The sequence below is a fragment of the Cervus canadensis genome, chromosome 4 (genome assembly GCF_019320065.1).
Source record: "Cervus canadensis isolate Bull #8, Minnesota chromosome 4, ASM1932006v1, whole genome shotgun sequence".
Lineage (NCBI taxonomy): Eukaryota > Metazoa > Chordata > Mammalia > Artiodactyla > Cervidae > Cervus > Cervus canadensis.
In genome coordinates this window covers 1844334-1868027 of record NC_057389.1, presented here as the reverse complement: position 1 = coordinate 1868027, position 23694 = coordinate 1844334, and the positions used below count along the sequence as shown (strand labels likewise).

The 23694-nt window shown below is 39.1% G+C and overlaps 1 protein-coding gene across 4 annotated transcripts in view; it reads right to left on the bottom strand.

Moving 5' to 3' along the window:
• The window catches only part of TMEM232 (transmembrane protein 232), a 253790-nt gene that overhangs the window by 150908 nt on the left and 79188 nt on the right, over positions 1-23694 (bottom strand). For all 4 annotated transcript variants that reach the window (XM_043464492.1, XM_043464494.1, XM_043464495.1 and 1 more), the window contains 2 exons: positions 18701-18824; positions 17177-17429 (listed from right to left, as the gene is read on the bottom strand). In XM_043464492.1, the coding sequence (XP_043320427.1) occupies positions 17177-17429; positions 18701-18824 (377 nt within the window). The remainder of the gene's footprint in view (positions 1-17176; positions 17430-18700; positions 18825-23694) is intronic.

Below are 23694 nucleotides of genomic sequence, written 5' to 3'. Positions count from 1 at the left end.
TGAACATTTTTGAATATATTGCATGATTTCTAGTTCACGGGCCTTTTGCTGCTATGTTCAGCTACAGATGGATCTTAAACCACTGGATCAAATGGACCGTTTTTGTATTTATGATTTAAAAATGTGGGAGATGTTTCCATGAGAGTCTCAGCACCTTTATTTGGATAGCTAACGATTTTTACATGGGCAAGGTTTTCGACTAAAAACTCCAGCTCATGTTTTAGCCTGTCACAACCAAAAGAAACAGTAGCAAATGTACTAGAGAATAAAGAGAATGAGACAGTAGGAATCTTTTAGTTACATATACAGAACTAAATGAAGATACATTTGTAGAAATGAGAGCAAAACTTCCTGAGAAGAGCAATAACACTTTCAAAAATTACAATAATGCTTTATTATATTTAGGACTTTATGAAGATCCTCATGCAAATTTAGAGGAGGAGGTCTCTCTTCCACAATGAATTATTTTCTACAGTCCCTACAGACTAAGCCTTGATTGCTAGAAGCAGTGTTGACAAGGAAGAAAATGGTTAGCTTTCTCCATTTTTATTGGGTATTACCTTACATTACAAGGACTTCCCCGTGGCTCAGACGGTAAAGCGTCTGCCTACAATGCAGGAGACCCGGGTTCGATCCCTGGGTTGGGAAGATCCTCTGGAGAAGGAAATGGCAACCCACTCCAGTACTCTTGCCTGGAAAATCCCATGGACGGAGGAGCCTGTTGGGCTACAGTCCATGGGATCACACAGTCGGACACGACTTAGCGACTTCAGTAGCTCATATCTGAAGTTTGCAAAATGGAAACACAAGTAGAAGTACAAGTCTCAGAATACTGGATTGCAGGGACCCTTCGTCTTGTACCTCAGACCTGAAATTTCTACTTCTCCCACGTTCCAAACAGAAGCCACCCGCTCCCCTGCAGCGGCTTGGCGGGAGGCAGCAGACGGAGGAGGCGGGACGGCCCCGCGCTTCTCGCCGCTCAGGGCGGATCTGGGGCTCCAGCTCAGCGCCAGGTCCGGGAACAGGTCCACCTGCAGTCTGCTCATCCCAGCCTGGAAGCGCTAACGTGAGAAAACGGAAACATCCCGCTGCACGCGACAGCTCTGGTTTCACACTGGATGTGCAGACATTGCCTCTGAGAACATTTGTAGCTTTAGGAGACTGTGTTTGAAGTTCCAAACTATGGATTTACGTGATAATCACAAGGGAAGGCAGCCAGGGAAGGGAAAGAAATACAAGTTCAGACTTAGTCTTGGTCCAGTTGCGGCCATCTAACAAGTTCTGAGACCACTGAAAACTGAACTTGGCAATAGCGATGACAAATGATATTTCTTTTTATTATTATCTCTATCTCATATGGGCTTCCCTGATGGCTTAGTGGTAAAGAATCCGCCTGCAATGCAGGAGACCTGGGTTTGATCCCTCGGTTGGGAAGATCCCCTGCAGAGGGAATGGCAACCCACTCCAGTATTCTTGCCTGGAGAATCCCATGGACAGAGGAGGCTGGTGGGCTGTACAAATATCATATATATATATATGCACATTATATTATATAAGTATTATAGGTTATATTTATTATATAAATATTATATATTTTATGTAGTTATCTTCCTATCATGACTTTTATGATTTATGACTTCCATGTTGTTCACAAAATGCATTCCTGCTTGAAAGTTACAACACTACTACACCGTATTTTCCTCCAGTTATTCTAAAGGTTTTAATTCATGTGGAAATCACTTTCTGAGCTTATGATGTGAGATTATGGTATGCAGTACTTAAACTTTTAAGAAGTGAAGTGTGTAAGTATTTATCAAAACATAATTTGTTGATAGTTCATTCCTAACCCACCTTACCACATGTCACCTAGTCACTGTACTTATACAAACACACACACACACATGTAAACACACACTTATACAAATGCATAACAAGTGCTTCTTTTTACATCAGAAACATCCTTGACATGAATCAGACATGGGAGCCGAAAGCCAGAGATGTTTAGTGACGATTTAATCTAAAGACGGGGCGCAGCAACACACAGCGGCCCAGACTCTCACATCCTATTCGCAGATTTAACAAAAATAATAAGAACTTAAACCACATAAGCAGAGGTAGAATTCGTGTTACTCCTCATAAACGTTTATATTTAGATTTATCACTACTATTGCCCAAGGCTCAGAAGCATTGGGATCAAGTCTAACATTATAACATTCCCCAAAGAACACAGTTATTGAGCTTCTGAGTGATACTTCTTTTCTAAAAACCAACCAAGAAAATATGAACTTGGAGCAAATGAAAAAGCAAAACAATTTCATTGGTAAAATTGTAAAGTTATCATAAAAAGAGAAATTGAAAATATAGTATTAGACAAATATAACTGACATTGTTCAGTATTCCAAAAAAAGGACAACTCATGAATTTTCAATAATAAGGACAGAAATTTTCAATTAATTTATAGGATCAACATAAAGAAAGGAGTTTCATATTTATTAAGAATATATGTACAACATATTTATGTCAAAACAAAAATAGCACAAAATATACAAGCAAATGTAAAAGCAATATACTTTACAAGTTTTTTACTAATGTGACACAAACTAATTTTCAACTTTTATAAATATCAAACAAATATAAAGCCCTTCTGACATTGGATATGTAACCAAACAAGACAGTAAACTCAAAATAGTAGATACGATGACTATTCAAATTGCTAACACTATGACTATTAAAACTTACAGATGATAAAATAATAAGTTGTGTTGGTATGTTGTGCTGACTGCACAAACTTGCCATCTTTTCTACTTCCTAAGAAAGTCATTAGATAGTTGCCTGCCTCCATACGTGCTATACCTGGCAACACTTCCTTAAAAACAGAATCCTATTTTGTACCCAGATTTGGGAGTGAATTCTCATGAGCCATTATAAATGTCTCTCTCCCTACCAGACATTTACTTTTCCAACCTTCCTTGTAGCTAGTGGTGACAAGGGTACCCAGGCCTGACAATTTCACATACGGGATAGTCTTTTGATGACCTTCTGGAAATCTTTCATTTTATAATAAGATAGATGAACTCTAGAAGAGAGTCAGCATCATTCCATTTCTTTCCTTTTGCTTTGCAATCTTCTGTGGATCTGTGATGTCTACAGCCCAAATGTCACCTTTTAATAATGAGGTAACAAGCATAGGAATGAAAATCCAACATCCTGACCTGTCAGAATACAAAGATGTCAAGAGACAGAATCTTGATGACATCTTTGAGCAATAAAAGCTTCCCTTTCCTTAATTAAGATAATAAATCCATAAAATTTTTACTTTTTTTTTTTTTTTTTTTGCAGCACCATATGGGATCTTAAGTTCCCTGACCAGGAATCAAACCTGTGTGGCCCGCAGTGAAAGTGCAAAATCTTAAACACTAGACCACCAGGGAATTTCTAATAGTTTGCATCTTGATAAGTATATCTGTTTACCCCAGTCTAATGCAAACATTGAATGAATGAGAAAGGAATGAAATTACAGTTGTACAAGTAGTGCCCAACTATTGGGCTATTAAAGAAACCTGGCTTCAAACTAGAAATTGTTGAGAAGAGAATTACTACTCACCAAACTAACCAGCAAATTTCTACCCTTAGATGTGTCGATCAATAATGCATTTAAAGAAGAGATGAGTGAGACAAATAAATGCTGTGAGAGTTGGACCATAAAGAAAGCCGAGCGCCAAAGAATTGATGCTTTTGAACTGTGGTGTTGGAGAAGATTCTTGAGAGTCCCTTGGACTGCAAGGAGATCCAACCAGTCCATCCTAAAGGAGATCAGTCCTGGGTGTTCATTGGAAGGACTGATGCTGAAGCTGAAACTCCAATACTTTGGCCACCTGATGTGAAGAGCTGACTCATTGGAAAATACCCTGATGCTGAGAAAGATTGAGGGCAGGAGGAGAAGGGAACGACAGAGGATGAGATGGTTGGATGGCATCACCAACTCGATGGACATGGGTTTGAGTAAACTCTGGGAGTTGGTGATGGACAGGGAGGCCTGATGTGCTGCGGTTCATGGGGTCACAGAGAGTCAGACATGACTGAGCAACTGAACTGAACTGAACTGATAAAGGAAGATACCTACAATGCTACTAAAATTAGAGTGTGTTAAATGTCACAGAGGGGAGTAAAACAAAACTGTGTTTTTTTTTAAACAGAATTATTCTTAAATGGAATTGGAGATGCCCTTAATAGTAACAGGCCTCTTTATGGATCACAGCCTTATCATGGTGAAGGGGCTTTTGTAACTCAATGAAGCTTTGAGCTATGTCATTCAGGGCCACCCAGGATGGACGGGTCATAGTGAAGAGTGCTGACAAACCGTGATCTGTCCACTGGAGGAGGGAATGGCAACCCACTCCAGTACCCAAGCCTGGAGACCCCCATGGACAGTGTGAAAAGGCAGAAAGATAGGACACCTGGAAGAAGAGCCCCCCCATTTTGGAAGGTGTCCAACATGCTACTAGGGAAGAGCAGAGAGCAATTATTAACATAACTCCACAAACAACGAAGTGGCTGGGCCACAGGGGAAATGACACTTCGTTATGAACGTGTCTGGTGGTGAAAGCAAAGTCCGATGCTGCAAAGAACAATACAGCATAGGAACCTGGGGTGATAAGTCCATGAATCAAAGTAAATTGGATGTAGTCAAGAAGGAGATGGCAAGAGTAAACACCAAAATCTTAGGAATCAGTGAACTAAAACACACAGGAATGGGCAAATCCGATTAAGATGACCATTATATCTACTACTGTGGGCCAGAGTCCCTTAGAAGAAATGGAGTAGCCATCACGGTCAACAAGAGTCTGAAATAAAGTACTTGGGTACAATCGCAAAAAAGACAGAATGATCTCACTTGATTTCTAAGGCAAACCATTCAATATCACATAATCCAAGTCTCTGCCCCACCCACTGATGCTGAAGAAGCTGAGGCTGACCCGTTATATGAAGACCTATTAATACAACACCTTCTAGAACTAACATAAAAAAAGGTGTCCTTTTCATCATAGGGGATTAGAATCCAAAAGAAAAAAAAAAAAAAGAGAGAGAGAGAGATAGATAACCAGAAAAACAAGCAAGTTTGGCCTTGGAGTACAAAATGAAACAGGGCAAAGGCTAACAGAGTTTTGTCAAGAAAACATGCTGCTTATACACAACACCCTTTTCCAACCACACAAATGACAACTCCACACATGGACATCACCAGATGGTCAGTACCCAAATCAGACAGGTTATGTTCTTTGCAGCCAAAGATGTAGAAGCTCTATACAGTCAGCAAAAGCAAGCCTGGAGCTGACTGTGGTTCAGATCATGAACGCCTTATTGCCAAATTCAGGGTTAGAAATGGAGATTGTAGGGAAAACCACTAGGCCATTCAGGTATGATGTAAATCAAACCGCTTATGATTACACAGTGGAAGTGACAAATAGATTCAAGACATCAGATCTGGTAGAGAGAGTGCCTGAAGAACTATGGACGGAGGTTTGTAACATTGTATGGGAGGCGGTGACCAAAACCATCCCAAAGAAAATGAGATTAGAGGAGGCAAAGTGGTTGGCTGAGGAGGCCTTACAAATAGCTGAGAGAAGGAGAAAGGGAAAGATATACTTAACTGAATGCAGAGTTCCAGAGAACAGCAAGGAGAGATAAAAAGGCCTTCTTAAATGAACAATGCAAAGAAACAGAGGAAAATAATAGGCTTGGAAAGACTAGAGATCTCTTCAAGAAAACTGGAGCTATCAAGGGAACATTTCATGCAAGGACAGGCATGATAAAGGACAGAAATGGTGAGGACCTGACAGAAGCAGAAGAGATGAAGAAAAGGTGGCAAGAATACACAGAAGAGCTGTACAAAAAAAGGTCTTAATGACGGGTAATCACAATGGTGTGGTCACTCACCTAGAGTTGGACATTCTGGAGTGTGAAGTCATGTGGGCCTTAGGAAGCTTTAGTACTAAAAAAAAAAAAAAAAAGCTAGTGGAAATTATAGAATTCCAGCTGAGCTATTTCAAATCCTAAAAGATTAAAGTGTTGCTAAAGTGCTGCACTTAATAGTCAGCAAATCTGGAAAATATAGGACTGGAAAAGGTCAGTTTTCATTCCAATCCCAAAGAAGGGCAATGCCAAAGAATGTTCCAACTACCATACAAATATCCTCATTTCACATGCTACCAAGGATAAGCTCAAAACCCTTCAAACTATATGATTCAGCAGTATGTGAACCAAAAACTTCCAGATATACAAGCTGGATTTAGCAAGGGGCAGAGGAACCAGAGATCAAATAGCCAATATTTGTTGGATCATGGAGAAAGCAAGGGAATTCTGGAAAAACTTCTATTTCTGCTTCATTGACTACATGAAAGTCTTTGACTTTGAGGATCACAACAGACTAGAAAATTCTTAAAGAGGTGGAAAAATTCTTATCTGTCTCCTGAGAAACCTGGATGCAAGAAACCTCAGGAACCAAGTGTTAGAACGGGACATGGAACAATGGGCTGGTTCAATTTTGGAAAGGAGTACGCCACAGCTGCATATTATCACCCTGCTTATTTAACTTATATGCAAAGTGCATCATGCAGAATGCCGAACGGGATTAATCTCAAGCTGGAATCAAGATTGCTGGGAGAAATAGCAACAATTTCAGCTATTCAGATGACAGCTATTCAGATGACCGTCTTATTGCAAAGGTGGAGAGGAACTAAAGAGCGTCTTGATGAGGGTGAGACAGGAGAGTGACAAACAGTCAAAGAGCTATGATCACGGCACCTAAACAGGCCACAGCTAGAGAAGCCACGTGCCTCCATGAAGAGCCCCGTGCCCCACAAGTAGTACCCAGTGCTGCCGAAAATACACAAAAACAGTCAAAGCTGAAGTCACAGTCGCAGGAAAACCCTGATCTGGTAATATATCTCTTCACTGAACAACTGAGCAAAGAATTCCAAAAAAAAGAAAAGAAAAATCTCCAGGAACAAATCTCAGTGAGACAGCACTGTATGATTTACCTGACATAGACTGAAAATAACTTTCATAAAGGTGGATCACCATGAACAAAGGACTTCAACAGATATACAAATGGTCAATAGGTAAACAAACAAAAAAACAAAAGCTCAATATTAGGAGTCATCAGGGAAATGCAAATTAAAACCACAGTGAGATACTACCACACACCTGTCAGGATGGCCATTATCCACAAAAAGCAAATACAACATGTGTTCACTCAAATGGGAAAAAAAATTATTGCTGGTGGGAATGCAACATGGTAACTGTTCAGTTCAGTTCAGTTGCTCAGTTCTGTCTGACTCTTTGGGACCCCATGGACCGCAGCATGCCAGGCCTCCCTGTCCATCACCAACTCCCGGAGTTTACCCAAACTCATGTCCATCGAGTTGGTGATGCCATCCAGCCATCTCATTCTCTGTCGTCCCCTTCTCCTCCTGCCCCCAGTCTTTCCCAGCATCAGGATCTTTTCAAATGAGTCAGCTCTTCACATGAGGTGGCCAAAGTATTGGGGTTTCAGCTTCAGCATCAGTCCTTCCAATGAACACCCAGGACTGATCTCCTTTAGGATGGACTGGTTGGATCTCCTTGCAGTCCAACGGACTCTCAAGAGTCTTCTCCAACACCACAGTTCAAAACCATCAATTCTTTGGTGCTCAGCTTTCTTTATAGTCCAACTCTCACATCCATACATGACTACTGGAAAAACCATAGCCTTGACTAGACGGACCATTGTTGACAAAGTAATGTCTCTGCTTTTTAATATGCTGCAAGGTTGGTCATTGCTTTTCTTCCAAGGAGCAAGCATCTTTTAATTTCATGGCAACCCACTCCAGTATTCTTGCCTAGAGAATCCTGTGGATGGAGGAGCCTGGTGGGCTGCTGTCCATAGATCACACAGTCAGACACAACTGAAGTGACTTAGCGGCGGCAGCAGTCACCATCTGCAGTGATTTGCCATAAAGTGATGGGACTGGATGTCATGATCTTTGTTTTCTGAATGTTGAGCTTTAAGCCAATTTTTTCACTCTCCTCTTTCACTCTCATCAAGAGGCTCTTTAGTTCTTCTTCCCTTTCTGCCATAAGGGTGGTGTCATCTGCATATCTGATGTTATTGATATTTCTCCCCACAATCTTGACTCCAGCTTGTGCTTCATCCAGCTCAGCATTTCTCATGATGTACTCTGCATATAAGTTAAATAAGCAGGGTGACAATATACAACCTTGATGTACTCCTTTCCCTATTTGGAACCAGTCTGTTGTTCCATGTCCAGTTCTAATTGTTGCTTCTTGACCTGTATATAGATTTCTCCAGAGGCAGCTCAGGTGGTCTGGTATTCCCATCTCTTGAAGAATTTTATACAGTTTGTTGTGATCCACACAGTCAAAGGCTTTGGCATAGTCAATAAAGCAGAAGTAGATGTTTTTCTGGAACTCTCTTGCTTTTTTGATGATCCTACAGATGTTGGCAATTTGATCTCTGGTTCCTCTGCCTTTTCTAAATCCAGCTTGAGAATCTGGAATTTCTTGGTTCATGTACTGTTGAAGCCTGGCTTGGAGAATTTTGAGCATTACTTTATCAGCGTGTGAGATGAGTGCAATTGTGCAGTAGTTTGAACATTCTTTGGCATTGCCTTTATTTAGAATTAGAATGAAAACTGACCTTTTCCAGTCCTGTGGCCACTGCTGAGTTTTCCAAATTTGCTGGCATACTGAGTGCAGCACTTTCACAGCATCGTCTTTTAGGATCTAAAATAGCTCAACTGGAATTCCATCACCACCACTAACTTTGTTCGTAGTGATGCTTCCTAAGGCCCACTTGATTTCCCATTCAAGGATGTATGGTTCTAGGTGAGTGATCACATCAGTAGTTATCTGGTCATGAGGATCTTTTTTGTATGGTTCTTCTGTGTATTCTTGCCACCTGTCCTTAATATCTTCTGCTTCTGTTAGGTCCATACCATTTCTTTCCTTTATTGTGCCCATCTTTTCATGAAATATCCCCTTGCTACCTCTAACTTTCTTGAAGAAACATTGTAACAGGTGCTATGTAAAAGTTTGAATGTTCCTCAAAAAGATAAAGATAGAATTACCATGTGATCCAGCAATCCCACTTCCAGCTATATATCCAAAGGAAAGGATATATATAGTTCTTATATTTAGTACAGAGATATTCACTCTTATCTTTAGTAAAGCACTGCTCACAATAACCAAGAGATAGGAACAACTTTAATGTCCATCAGGAAATGAGTGGACAAGGAAAGTGTGATGCATTTCTGCAGTGGAATACTATCCAGCTTTAAAAATGAAGGAAGTTTTGCCATATGTAACAACACATATGAATCTTGGGGACATTATGTGAAACAAAGTAGGTCATTCACAGAAAGACAAAATACTGCATGATTTCATTTATAGGAGGAATATAAAATAGTCATATTCATAAAATCAAAGAGTGAAATTGTGGTTTCCAGGAGACAAGTGAAAGTAAAAACGAGGAATTACTAACCAAGAGACATAAAGTTTCAGTCAAACAAAGTGAATAAGCTCTAGAGAACTGGTTTACCACACTCTACCTATAATCAACAATGACGCATTGTATATGTAAAATTCTAAGAAGGTAGGTATCATGTTAAGTGCTTTTCCCACAATAAAATAAAATTAAAAATTAAAAATACAAATGGATACATTTGTCTAACTGCCTTACATGTATATTAATATAACCAGTACTATAATTATAATTTTATATTTGTCTGAATTTGATGGCTAACCTGTATTTGGGTTATTAAAGGAGTTAAATACTTTCCATGTATAAAAACACAACCGTATTACTGAGTATTTTTGTGGATAACCTTCACCAAGGTAAGAGGTATATTGAAGATTTAATAGAGTATCATTAAAAGTTTCAATTGGTTCTAAGATTCCAATTAACTTTCATTTACTTTTTAAAAAGGAAATATTACTCTGTGCTAATGTTTTTCCCTAAGTTAAAATGAAGCATACAAGGTTATTTTACAACTGTGACATGTATTTCATTCACTATCATCACTGTAAAACCAGCTTAAAAAAATAGTTCTCAACAAAGGAATGAAAGGCAAAAATGTCATATTTACTTTTCTCTGTTCTGAGACAACATAGAATGGAAAAATACTTGGGACCTACCTTTCTTCACCTCATACTTTAAACTAGGATAAATTACTACAAATTCAGACAAAATTAACAACACTACCACCTTCCAGCAAATGTATGTTAATTATAAACCATATTTAAAATATGCTTTTCATTCATTACAAAAAGTTACCATAGGAACTTGGCAGTAAGCAAAGACATAGGATTTGATGAGAGAGTGGAGATGGAGAAAGAGAGCCAAAGCAATTATCTTCAAATATCTGAAGGACTTGAATGTGAGAAATGAGGTAGACTATTTTTGGTTGCCTCTGGAAAGCAAAATTTAAGCAAAAGTTTGGAAAACATGGAAAGGTAGATTTCACTATAATATAAGGAAGAATCCTTCACAGGGTTCAAAAGTGGAATGACCCATTTTGGGAGACAGGGGATTCAAACCTCAGCTGACTTCTGAGCAGAAGTTGGCCATACACTGTTTGCAAATGGTCTGGATGTGCCCTAGATGAGGACTGATGAGGCTTCTACTCCTCTGTGACACTTTTGATTCTATTACTCACTGTCTGTTTCTTCTATGAGACACACCAAACCCGGGTCTGCTGCCTGTTTCCCACCAGCTAGATCATTTTCAAGTTTTACTTTCACAGAACAGATTTCAGATAATCAAGGCTTATTAAAAGCTATTCTTTTATCCGGAGAAGGCAATGGCACCCCACTCCAGTACTCTTGCCTGGAAAATCCCATGGACGGAGGAGCCTGGTAGGCTGCAGGATTCTTTTATCACTCTAAAAACCAAAGTAGGGACATAGAAGATGGCGTATGTAGTGTAAACGCTAGACACCATATTCAAACACAGTGTATAACACAGAGCTGGGCTTCCCTCTGTGTATGTCATATATAAAGCATCAGCTATAAGGACACACGGGCTGGATGCATAAAGGTCTGTAACAAGCAGGAAAAGTATTTTTCTCTGATGAGGACATTTTACCCCCTTGTCAAGGACCAACAGACTAGTTCCAAATAGGGAAAGGAGTACATCAAAGCTGTATATTGTCACCCTGCTTATTTAACTTATATGCAGAGTACATCATGAGAAACGCTGGGCTGGATGAAGCACAAGCTGGAATCAAGATTGCCGGGAGAAATATCAATAATCTCAGACATGCAGATGACACCACCCTTATGGCAGAAAGTGAAGAACTAAAGAGCCTCTTAATGAAAGTGAAAGAGGAGAGTGAAAAAGTTGGCTTAAAGTTCAACATTCAGAACACTAAGATCATGGCATCTGGTCCCATCACTTCATGGCAAATAGATGGGGAAACAGTGGAAACAGTGTCAGACTTTATTTTTTGGACTCCAAAATCACTGCAGATGGTGATTACGTCCTTGAAATTAAAAGACACTTACTCCTTGGAAGGAAAGTTATGACCAACCTAGACAGCATATTAAAAAGCAGAGACATTACTTTGCCAACAAAGATCTGTTTAGTCAAGGCTATGGTTTTTCCAGTGGTCATGTATGGATGTGAGAGTTGGACTATAAAGAAAGCTGAGCATCAAAGAATTGATGCTTTTGAACTGTGGTGTTGGAGAAGATTCTTGAGAGTCCCTTGGACTGCAAGGAGATCCAACCAGTCTATTCTAAAGGAGATCAGTCCTGGGTGTTCATTGGAAGGACTGGTGTTGAAGCTGAAACTCCAATACTTTGGCCACCCGATGGAAAGAGCTGACTCATCTGAAAAGACCCTGATGCTGGTAAAGATTGAAGTTGGGAGGAGAAGGGGATGACAGAGGATGAGATGGTTGGATGGCATCACCAGCTCAATGGACATGAGTCTGAGTAAACTCCAGGAATTGGTGACGGACAGGGAGGCCTGGCGTGCTGCAGTTCATGGGGTCGCAAAGAGTCAGACACGATTGAGCGACTGAACTGAACTGAACTTAGAGCAAAATACATAGGCTATGTTTTCTCAAAATACAGTGTCAGAAGTGGTTTAATAATACAGATTATTCCTGGATTCTGCTTTTAGTATTTTCAATCCAAATTTCTGAAACAAGGTCCAGGAATTTATCTTGGCAATAAGGACTCACACAATAGAAAGTCTGAAAATGCTTTTATAAGCATTGCTGTAGGACAAGGACTGTCAGACAGAAGTTCTCAGTCATCTTTTTCATATTGTTCAACATGAAAATGGATTTTTTTTTTCTACGTCATTCAAAAGGTCAAATAGCATAGTTAGCATAGCATAGTGAGGTAGTTATTAGCGCAGGTTCTGAAGACAGACTGCCTAGATTAAGTCTCATATGTACCGTTTACTGACTAAATTTCCTTGGAAAAATAAACACTTAGTGCCTCAGTTTTCTAATCCACCAGAAGGGGATACAACGAATATCTATAATCCAGTCTTGTTATAATGGTTAATATGTTAGGTGATGCATGCTACATGCCTAGAACAATGCCTGACACATAGTAAGAGTTTTGCAAATATCCATTATGATTATTACTCTGTTACCCATTAGGACAAAGTGTTTTTCAAAGTCATAAAGTCAATAGGCAAAATTCTGTGTGTTTAAATAAATTAACATTTTTTAACTTCCCTCATAGCTTTCTAGTTAAAAACTGTCTTTTCTAGGTATATGCTGCAAAACCATTTTCCCAATAGTGACCTTCAAATTTGCCAGCAGCTGAACACCACTGGGAAGTGTACTAGTCTGCTTGGGCTGCCATAACAAAGTGCCATAGACCAGAGGTCTTAAACAATAGAAGCTCATTTTCTCATGGTTTTGAAGGCTGAGATGTCTGAGATCAAGGTGCCGTCTGGCTGTGTTTACGGTGAGGGCCTTCTTCCTGGCTGGGGGACGGTTTGCTTTCTCACTGTGTCTGACCCAGTGGAGAGTGAGCACTCCGGTGTCTTCCCTATAAGGACACTGGTTCTATCACATAAGGGCCGCACCACCATGACCTTATTTAGTTACCCCTTGTAGGCCCTATCTCCAAATACAGTCACGTTGCGGGTTATGATTTCAGCATATGAATTGTGAGGCTTGAGGAGCACAGTTCAGTCCATAGAAGAAGGTGTAGAGGATGGTCCTCCATGAAGGGAATCCTACAAGTCAGACACTTGGAGTTTCAACCAGATGTTAAATTCAGAGGTGCTATTTATAACCATACATAGAAATTTCTATTCAACCCAAATCGTGAAAGCTCAGCACTTCTGTCACTGGCCAGAGACCTCAGTCTAGAATTAATAGATATCTGACTCTATGATAAGGGTGTCTGACATAAAACCTTAGAATAAAAAACGTACATGCTAAGTAGCCATCCATTCCTCCACATTTTTCAGGTTCTGCACCTGCTCCAGGTAAGATCGACAGGAAATTAACTTAATGGAAGTTGTTTCCTATAAGATCGTCTTCACAAAACCATGATCTGAAGAGTTTCTTTATATTAAGGGCTTTACACAAAAATGGCCCATAAAAATATTGCCTGATTCATTCATAAAAAGGCATAATATTCTTAATGTTCATAGTATTCTTAAATGTTTTCCAGTGTCATTTATATCTTTTAAGTAAATAAAATAGAATTCCCAGATAGAAAGTGTACAAAGGAGGAAGTATTAGGAAAAAACCCTTCCTCACTGACTTCTATCTTGTGATAATATCATTAACTACATTAGCAACTAAAAAACTTATTAATATCCATTGGACCTTTACTATCCATGAGTTACCATGCCAACTATGTATATGTTTCCATAGTTTTTTCCTTACAAAAAGTCTCATGATAACAATAGTATTTTTATCTTAATTATGGAGCAAAGAAATCCAATCAAAAGATTAGATAAGTTGACCTGGAATTTTGAGATACAAATGACAGAATTAAAATACAAATATGCATGACTCCAGAATTGATTCTTTACCTCTAAACAAAAAATATACTTACTTGAAGGGAAAATTATGAGGAAAAAAAAAGGTTATTTTCAATTAAATAAAGAAGCGCTCCTTGCTCTCTGTGTCACTTTCCAAAAAGACAGTCTTATCCTCTCCAGTAATCATGTTGACAAGGTCTGCACAGATGACATTACTTTCGGAGGCACCTACTTTCAGTGGTTTGATAAAGTGGTGATCATTATCAATGATCACGCACACAGGACAAACCAGACAGAATCATTTTCCCTCTGTGGGAAAATCAATCAGCAACACTGCAAAGAATCAAGTCATAATGAAACACATCAACAAAAATAGTAAGCCCTCTCCTTTGGTGATATATTTGACCATGCATGTGAACAGTCATGTAAAGCAATGACTTTTCACCATGCTGACTGATGCAGGAAGACCATATATTCAGTACCAGCACAAGGAAGAGACCTAAACCTTATGTCCAGTAGAAGTGCATTCTCTGATTCTGATAGAGACGGAAAAAATCGCAGAATTTTCTGACACTCTTCAGACATCTTTAGCAAAACAATCATCATCAACTTATTTAAACACTCCCCACAAGAAACCACAAAGATGCTTTAAGTATTCATGATTTCAAAATACTCAGAATCGTTAATGAGGCAAACACCACTAGTATTATTTATGGCTTGTACAACTTTGAGGCCTAAGAAAATGTATTGACTTTTGACTGCAGAGGAAGCAACTTTGGTATGTCTCTCCTCTTTACTGCAGATAGAATCTTTAAAGGTATTCCACAGCTTGAAACATCTGTTTTCCCACTTGGGTTGAGAAAATATTGATAAAATGTTGTTTAATGATTTCAATGCTAAGTTCAAGTATAAGCATAAGAAAAACATCAACGAAAGCAAAAGAGTCAACCACAGCCTCAGGGTACCACCTTCAGACCGCAGTCTGTTAGAAACTGCCTTCTCTCTCTCTATTTTATTGCCATTTAAGAATAAAATGCTGACACCATGTGATCTGTAGAGAAGGCTCCTTGATCCATAACACTATAGATGGATAGAACCACATTGTACATTATACCAACAGTGAAATTTACAAATTCCTACAAGAGTTATTCAGGACGCAATTAAAGTATATACCTTCATGAGAGTATCAGTTACAGGACAAGTATCTAGGCAGTGATGTCACCTAGGGACACACATCAGAATCTGCTGTTTCTTGGATCTCATACTTTTCCACTGGTTTGAGTTCATACCAACCAGAAACAAGTGTGCTTATTCAGATTTATAAAGAAGAGAAAGCAATGACCAAGGATGACTGGACCTCAGCAAGTCCAAGCTCACAGATCGTTCTCTATAGGCACTGCTCAGAAGAGAAAAAGCACAAATAACTGCCAAAAAAAGTTCTCAATAGGTCTGCTCTCGGTAGAGAAACAATTATAGGGGACATGGCCAATATTTGAACTAGGAAGATTTGGGGTGTATTGCTCAGGGGGATGAGGAATATGAAGCTGTAAATAATAAATGGAAAAGCAAAAATCTCTTCCAAGAAGTCACCCATGTTCTATTCCTATGCTATCAAAGTCATCGGGAGACGATGAGAAGCATCAAAGAAAGATCAACAATGAACAAATAAATGCACTGAAATCATCTGCTGAAAAAAAAAATCAGATTGCTAAAAAGAAGAAAAATTGTAGGATCCACAGAAACATGCAATCCTACTGTTGTGAGGTTTTACCAGAGCTCAGGGTTCATGGTCAGAGGGAGGCCAAGAAGCTTCCAGGAATACAGATCCTACACACACAGGATCTTCTGTACCCATCACTGAACAGAGCAGGAAAAGAGCAGAAAGAACTAATTCTACACAGCTGGGAAAAAACTGAAGGCCCCAAAGTTTCACATGAATCTGTGCAGGGGCAAGTTAAAAAGCATTTGTTGAGCTGCTGCTATATAGGAAGATTTCTGACCATTCTAAATACATTTAAAAAAAAAATGTGAACCGCGAGAGAAGTGAATACCTGTTCACTTGATCAATACTATAAACAAGGGAGAAGTATAATTTATCTGTTAACTAAAAATCTATTTAAAATTGGCACTAGTAGAAAATTAGCATCATCTTCTTAAAAAGTGGGCAAAAGTCAAGTAAATTACACTTCAAAGTAAGTTTCAATCTACTGTTTAAACCAGAACTGTATTGAAAGTACTTTTAAAATAGCAAGCAAGTTCTTGAGAAAGAAACTATCTGTGACTAAGGTCTTACTGTTTAAAATTATATTCACACATGTTCAAAATCAATGAATTTGCCTCCTTATCTTGCAATTATCTTTGAAATTCAGTGATTTACTTAATTACACAATAAACTCACTATCATTATTGCCCACCTACTATGTTCTAAACACCATGGTGAACACTGGGTTAATACAAATATAATTCAGACACGAATCTCCAATCTCAATTATCTTAAAACTTAGTGGAAGCGAGAGACATATACCTAAGAGATTATAGTAACATATAGATTACAGACTACATGATATCCATAAAGAAGAGTTCTAGCTAACCTGAAAGGACGCTTTTGAATTATATTGTCCCTGGCGTGCCCTTTTAAAAACAGAAGTATCTTATTCTAATAATATGCATAGGCAACAGTAGAAAAATAAACTTTAGTACTGAGACACAACTCAGGCACATTTTGAGCATAAAATGCGAGATGTGAAGAATGTACTATAATATCTGAGTGATTAAAGAGAAAGGCTCTGGGGTCTGGGAAGAACAAGAGAAACAGTAAATGAAAATGGAGAAGATGGATGAGATGGCCTAATGGAACAAGAGTAAAACAAACTTTACACACATTTTATAAGTTTTCCTAAGGTCATCTCCTGTTTCCAAGGAATGTAACTTGAATCATAAATCAGCAAACTCTAGGGTACATTTCAGCTGTTTTAAAATTACTGATCAAAAATTTCCATTTTATAAAATAGACTTCCTAAATTTGTAGACAGTTCTAGTGAATTTGAAATTAACATCCCACTTCAAAATGTTAACATTTTGTACATAAAAAGCTTATTATTATATATAGAGAGATATCTTAAAAATATTTCTCAAGTTGGAAAACAATTTACTTACAACAATCTGATGTTTCTGAAGAGAAATATTCCAAAAGACCCGAAATACTCGTTTCCCTCAATTCTGGCTCTTCTTGTGATTTGTCCACAAGTAAAATATCTTTCTGTGAGCTTTTACAGTCACAGAAACCAATTAAAGCAGTCTTTCTCAAAACAGAATTGGTTGCATATAAGCAGATTTCTGCAAGAATTTTTATGTATATGGAGACTACATTCTGGGCCCAGGAAAAGTCATCTACCTTGCAGCTTTTATCCTAAAATGAGAAAATAGCTATTAGAGAATCAAAGTGTGTTCTGTCATAATGAGAACTACATACCATACTTATAAGAAATATCTTCAGTTTGTATAGAGTTGTTGAAAGACCATAATCAACTAATATTTCTAAAATGCACTCATTAAAAGCACGTTTTCCATGGGTAGATTGCATGAGACAAGGCTCAAAAAATAAAAAATTACTAAAAAGTATATAAAGTACAACATTTCAATTTCTTTAGTAATCAATGGATTGTCAATTAACCCAATGAGATACTATTCTCCATTTCATATTGTAAAAGAATTTGTTTTGTATATAGCTCAATTTGTATGTACACTTTTATATATTTTTTCATAGGAAAGCAAGAAAGTTATATATTCTGGAGAGGAATTTGAAGAGCTGTTTTAAGAGTATTAAAATAAAGTATATAGTCTATCATTTGGTAATAAATCTATTCTAAAGAAATATTCATAAATGCAGGTAAAGATTTTTTTGTATGAGAGTATCAGTTCAATATTATTTGTAATTAACTGTGAATTGGTGTTGGTGATGGACAGGAAAGCCTGGCATGCTGCAGTCCATGGGGTCGCAAAGAGTTGGACACAACTAAGTGACTGAATTGAACTAAACTGTGAATAATGCAATTAACTGAATTAGAAATAAGCTCAAAGTTCAACAACAGAGAAACAGTTACCTCATCCTCACTAAAATGTGTTAATAAATCTTAATAATATGTAATGACAAAATTTTTTTTAAATAGGAAACTAAACCATGACTATCTGATGCCATGTTTGCTAATAACATTTAAAATTCCTTTTGTGTTCATGCATGTGTGTGAGTACAATATACTATTTCTGTATCTCTATCTATTTATGCCGGGATGTATAGTAAACATGCTTTACTTCCACCTTTAACTAAAATTATTATTACAAAGCCAGGCTCATTAGAGGGGCTCCCCTGGTGCCTCAGACAGTAAAATATCTGCCTGCAGTGCAGGAGACCTGTGTCTGATCCCGGGTTGGAGAGACCCCTGGAGAAAGGAGTGGCTACCTACTCCAGTGTTCTTGCCTGGAGAATCCCATGGACAGAGGAGTCGGCGGGCCACAGTCTTTGGGTCCCAAAAGGTCAAACAGGGCTGAGCGACTAACACTTTCACTTTCTTTCATGATCATTATAAATCCTAATATAATGTACAATTAAAATAGGGTCAGAAGTAAAATTTGTTTCAATGTAGGTCTTTTTGTGCACCTTCATTAACAATATACTCTTACCCGATTTTGAACAGGCGTAATGCTTAACAGAAAATCTCTCATTAGGTCCATGAAAGCTTTCAAACAATCTATGTTTAATCTGGCAGCCTCCCCAAGGACCAACAAAGCCAAGGCTAAATCCAACCTGGAAATTTCATGAAGAAAACAATAAAGACTTCAGATTAAAATAATACTAAATAATAATCTTTTAATGAAAAAGGTAATAGGCCAGAAGAAATGACTACTGTGGATGACTAGATACATTTATTTTCAATAAAGACTAGTGCTGTTTGTCATTGGCAAATGCTTACAGAAAAGGGCCACCTTGGGACAGATGCTGAGTTCACAATAGTGCACTGACAAAACTGAGAGCAAAAAATGTTACCAATGATCACTTCTCTTTATAGATCCTGCCTTGTGAGCAATCTAAGGCACTGGTCTCAGAGTGTCCCCAAGATCTCACAATAAGTTTTGATTTTTAACCTTTTGCAACTGATTCCAACAGGTGAATTTCAAAAGAGAGCTTTCTTCTCAAAAGAGAGAGTTAAAAAATGGTCTTTTGAAATACTCTGAAAGCTCAGTATTTTTATAAAAAGTGCAATTTATCCAAATAAATTTGTATTTCACATTAAATGGAAGACTGCCAAGATTTGAAATAATTATACAACTAGGAGGGCTTCCCTGGTGACTCAGATGGTAAAGAATCCACCTGCAATGCAGGAGACCTGGATTTGATCCCTGGGTTGGGAAGATCCCCTGAAGCACCCACTCTGGTATTTTTGCCTGGAGAATCCCATGGACAAAGGAGCCTGGCGGTCTATGGTTCATGGTATCACAAAGAGTCGGACATGACTGAGTAACTAAGCATGCGTGTGTGCGCACACACACACACACACACATATACATACAACTGGGAAATCATATAAGAATTTACTAACTGTTCAGTTCAGTTCAGCCGTTCAGTCGTGTCTGACTCTTTGTGACCCCATGAACCGCAGCACGCCAGGCCTCCCTGACCATTACCAACTCCCAGAGTCCACCCAAACCCATGTCCATCAAGTTGGTGATGCCATCCAACAATCTCATCCTCTGTCGTCCCCTTCTCCTCCTGCCCTCAATCTTTCCCAGCATCAGGGTCTTTGCCAAGAGTCAGCTCTTCCCATCAGGTGGCCAAAGTATTGGAGTTTCAGCTTCAGCATCAGTCCTTCCAATGAACACCCAGGGCTGATCTCCTTTAGGATGGACTGGTTGGATCTCCTTGCAGTCCAAGGGACTCTCAAGAGTCTTCTCCAACACCACAGTTCAAAAGCATAAATTCTTCGGTGCTCAGCTTTCTTTATAGTCCAACTCTCACATCCATACATGACTACTGGAAAAACCATAGCCTTGACCAGATGGACCTTTGTTGATAAAGTAATGTCTCTCCTTTTTAATATGCTGTCTCGGATGGTCATAACTTTCCTTCCAGGGAGTAAGCATCTTTTAATTTCATGACTGCAGTCACCATCTGCAGTGATTTTGGAGCCCCCAAAAATAAAGTCTGACACTGTTTCCACTGTTTCCCCATCTGTTTCCCATGAAGTGATGGGACCAGATGCCATGATCTTAGTTTTCTGAATGTTGAGCTTTAAGCCAACTTTTGCACTCTCTTTCACATTCATCAAGAGGCTCTTTAGTTCCTCTTCACTTTCTGCCATAAGGGTGGTGTCATCTGCATATCTGAGGTTATTGATAATTCTCCCGCAATCTTGATTCCAGCTTGTGCTTCATCCAGCCCAGCATTTCACATGATGTACTCTGCATATAAGTTAAATAAGCAGGGTGACGATATACAGCCTTGACGTATTCCTTTTCCTATTTGGAACCAGTCTGTTGTTCCATGTCCAGTTCTAACTGTTGCTTCCTGACCTGCATATAGGTTTCTCAAGAGGCAGGTCAGGTGGTCTGGTATTCCCATCTCTTTCAGGATTTTCCACAGTTTATTGTGATCCACACAGTCAAAGGCTTTGGGATAGTCAATAAAGCAGAAGTAGATGTTTTTCTGGAACTCTCTTGCTTTTTCAATGATCCATCAGATGTTGGCAATTTTCTCTCTGGCTCCTCTGCCTTTTCTAAAACCAGCTTGAACATCTGGAAGTTCATGGTTCACGTATTGCTAAAGCCTGGCTTGGAGAATTTTAAGCATTACTTTCCTAGCATGTGAGATGAGTGCAATTATGCGGTAGTTTGAGCATTCTTTGGCATTGCCTTTCTTTGAGATTGGAATGAAAACTGACCTTTTCCAGTCCTGTGGCCACTGCTGAGTTTTCCAAATTTGCTGGCATATTATTAACCATAAGTGTACATATATTCTAACAGTTTCAGGAAATTATACATTTAATGCTATTGTTATTCAAATTTCAAAGAGCTGATAATAGTGTAAATGTAAAATTATCTCTGCCTAGGGCTACATACTGCCTTGATTCATAGGCCATTAATCAGTTAAATCAGCCCACACAGTCAACAAAAGAGTCCAAAATGCACTGCTTCGGTGCAGTCTCAAAAACAATAGAATGATCTCAGTTTGTCCTTCTCCAGGGGGTCTTTCTGACCCAGGGGCTGAGCCCAGGTCTCCTGCATTGCAGGCATATTCTTTACCATTTGGGCCACCAGGGAAGCCCCTACAGTGATCCAAGTCTATGACCCAACCGCTACTGCCAAAGAAGCTGAGACTGACTGGTTTTATGAAGACCTTCTAGAACCAACACCATAAAAAGGTCCTTTTTATCACAGGGGATTGAATGTAAAGTAGGAAGTCAATAAATACCTGGAGTAACAGGCAAATTTGGCCTTGGAGTACAAAATGAAACAGGGCAAAGCCTAACAGAGTTTTGCCAAGAGAACATAGCAAACATCCTCTTCCAACAACACAAGAGTGGACTCTACACATGGACATCACGAGACGGTCAATACCAAAATCAGATTGATTATATTATTTGCAGCCAAAGATGGAGAAGCTCTACACAGTCAGCAAAAACCAGACCAGGAGCTGATTGCAGCTCAGATCATAAACTCCTTATTGCAAAATGCAGGCTTAAATTGAAGAAAATAGGGAAAACCACTAGACGTAGTGGTCTGACCTAAATCAAATCCCTTTTTCTTACACTGCAGAGGTGACAAATAGATTCAAGGGATTAGATCTGGTAGACAGTGTCTGAAGAACTATGGACGGAGGTTGGTAACACTGCATGGGAGATGGTGACCAAACCATCCCAAAGAGAAAGACACGAAAGAAGGCAAAGTGGGTGTCTGAGGAGGCCTTACAAATAGCTGAGAAAAGGAGAGAAGTAAAAGTGAATGATATACCCAACTGAAAGCTGCGTTTCAAAGAACAGCAAGGAGACATAAAGTCTTACGTAAACAACGCAAGGGAAAAGAGGGAAACAATAGAATGGGAAAGAGTAGAGATCTCTTCAGGAAAATTGTAGATATCAAGGGAACACTTTATGCAAAGATGAACACAATAAAGGACGAAAATGGCAAAGACCTAACGGAAGCTGAGGAGATTAAGAAGAGGTGGCAAGAATACACAGAAAAGTGTTAAAGTGTTAATCCCTCAGTCATGCCCAACTCTTTGTGACCACATGGACCTTAGCCCACCAGGCTCCTCTGTCCATGGGATTTTCCAGGCAAGGATACTGGAGTGCTTTGCCATTTCCTTCTCCAGAGAATACACAGAAGAACTATACAAAAAAATGTCTTAAAGACCTGGATAACTACAATGAATGCGGTCACTCAGTTAGAGCCAAACATCCTGGAGTGTGAAGTCAAGTGGGCCTTAGAAAACATCACTACGAACAAAGTTAGTGGAGGTGATGGAATTCCAGTTGAGCTATTTCAGATCCTAAAAGATGATGCTGTGAAAGTGCTGCACTCAATATGCCAGCAAATTAGGAAAACTCAGCAGTGGCCACAGGACTGGAAAAGGTCAGTTTTCATTCCAATCCCAAAGACAGGCAATGCCAAAGAATGCTCAAACTATCAAACACTTGCACTCATTTCACATGCTAGCAGGGTAATGCTCAAAATCCTTCAAGCCAGGATTCAACAGTACAAGAACCAAGAACTTCCAGATGTACAAGCTGGATTTAGAAAAGGCAGAGGAACCAGAGATCAAATTGTCAACATTCATGAGATCATAGAAATGGTAAGGGAATTAAAAAAAAAAAAAACAAAACTACTTCTGCTTTATTGAATACACTAAAGAGTTCATTGGAAGGACTGATGCTAAAGCTCAAACTCCAATACTGTGGCTACCTCATACGAAGAGTTGACTCATTGGAAAAGACCCTGATGCTGGGAAGGATTGGGGGCAGGAGGAGAAGGGGACGACAGAGGATGAGATGGCTGGATGGCATCACCGACTCGCTGGACATGAGTTTGAGTAAACTCCGGTGTTGGTGATGGACAGGGAGGCCTGGCATGCTGTGGTCCTTGGGGTCACAAAGAGTCAGACGCTACTGAGTGACTGAACTGAACTGAACTGAAAGAGTCTGACTGTGTGGATCACAAAAAACTATGGAAAATGCTTAAAGTGATGGGAATACCAGACCACCTCACCTGTCTTCTGAGAAATGTGTATGCAGGACAAGAAGCAACAGTTAGAGCTGGACATGGAACAATGGTCTGGTTCAAGATTGAGAAAGGAGTACGTCAAGGCTATAAGTTGTCACCTTGCTTGTTTAACTTCTATGGACATTACGTCATGCGAAGTGCTGGGCTGGATAACTCACAAGCTGGAATCAAGATTTCTGGGAGAACTATCAATAACCTCAGGTATGCAGATGACACCACTCTAATGGCAGAAAGCAAAGAGGACATAAAGAGCCTCTTGATGAGGGTGAAAGAGGAGAGTGAAAAAGCTGGCTTAAAACTCACCATTCAAAAAATTAAGACCATGGCATCCAGTCCCATCACTTAATGGCATATAGAAGGGGAAAGAGTGACAGACTTTATTTTCTTGGGCCCCAAAATCA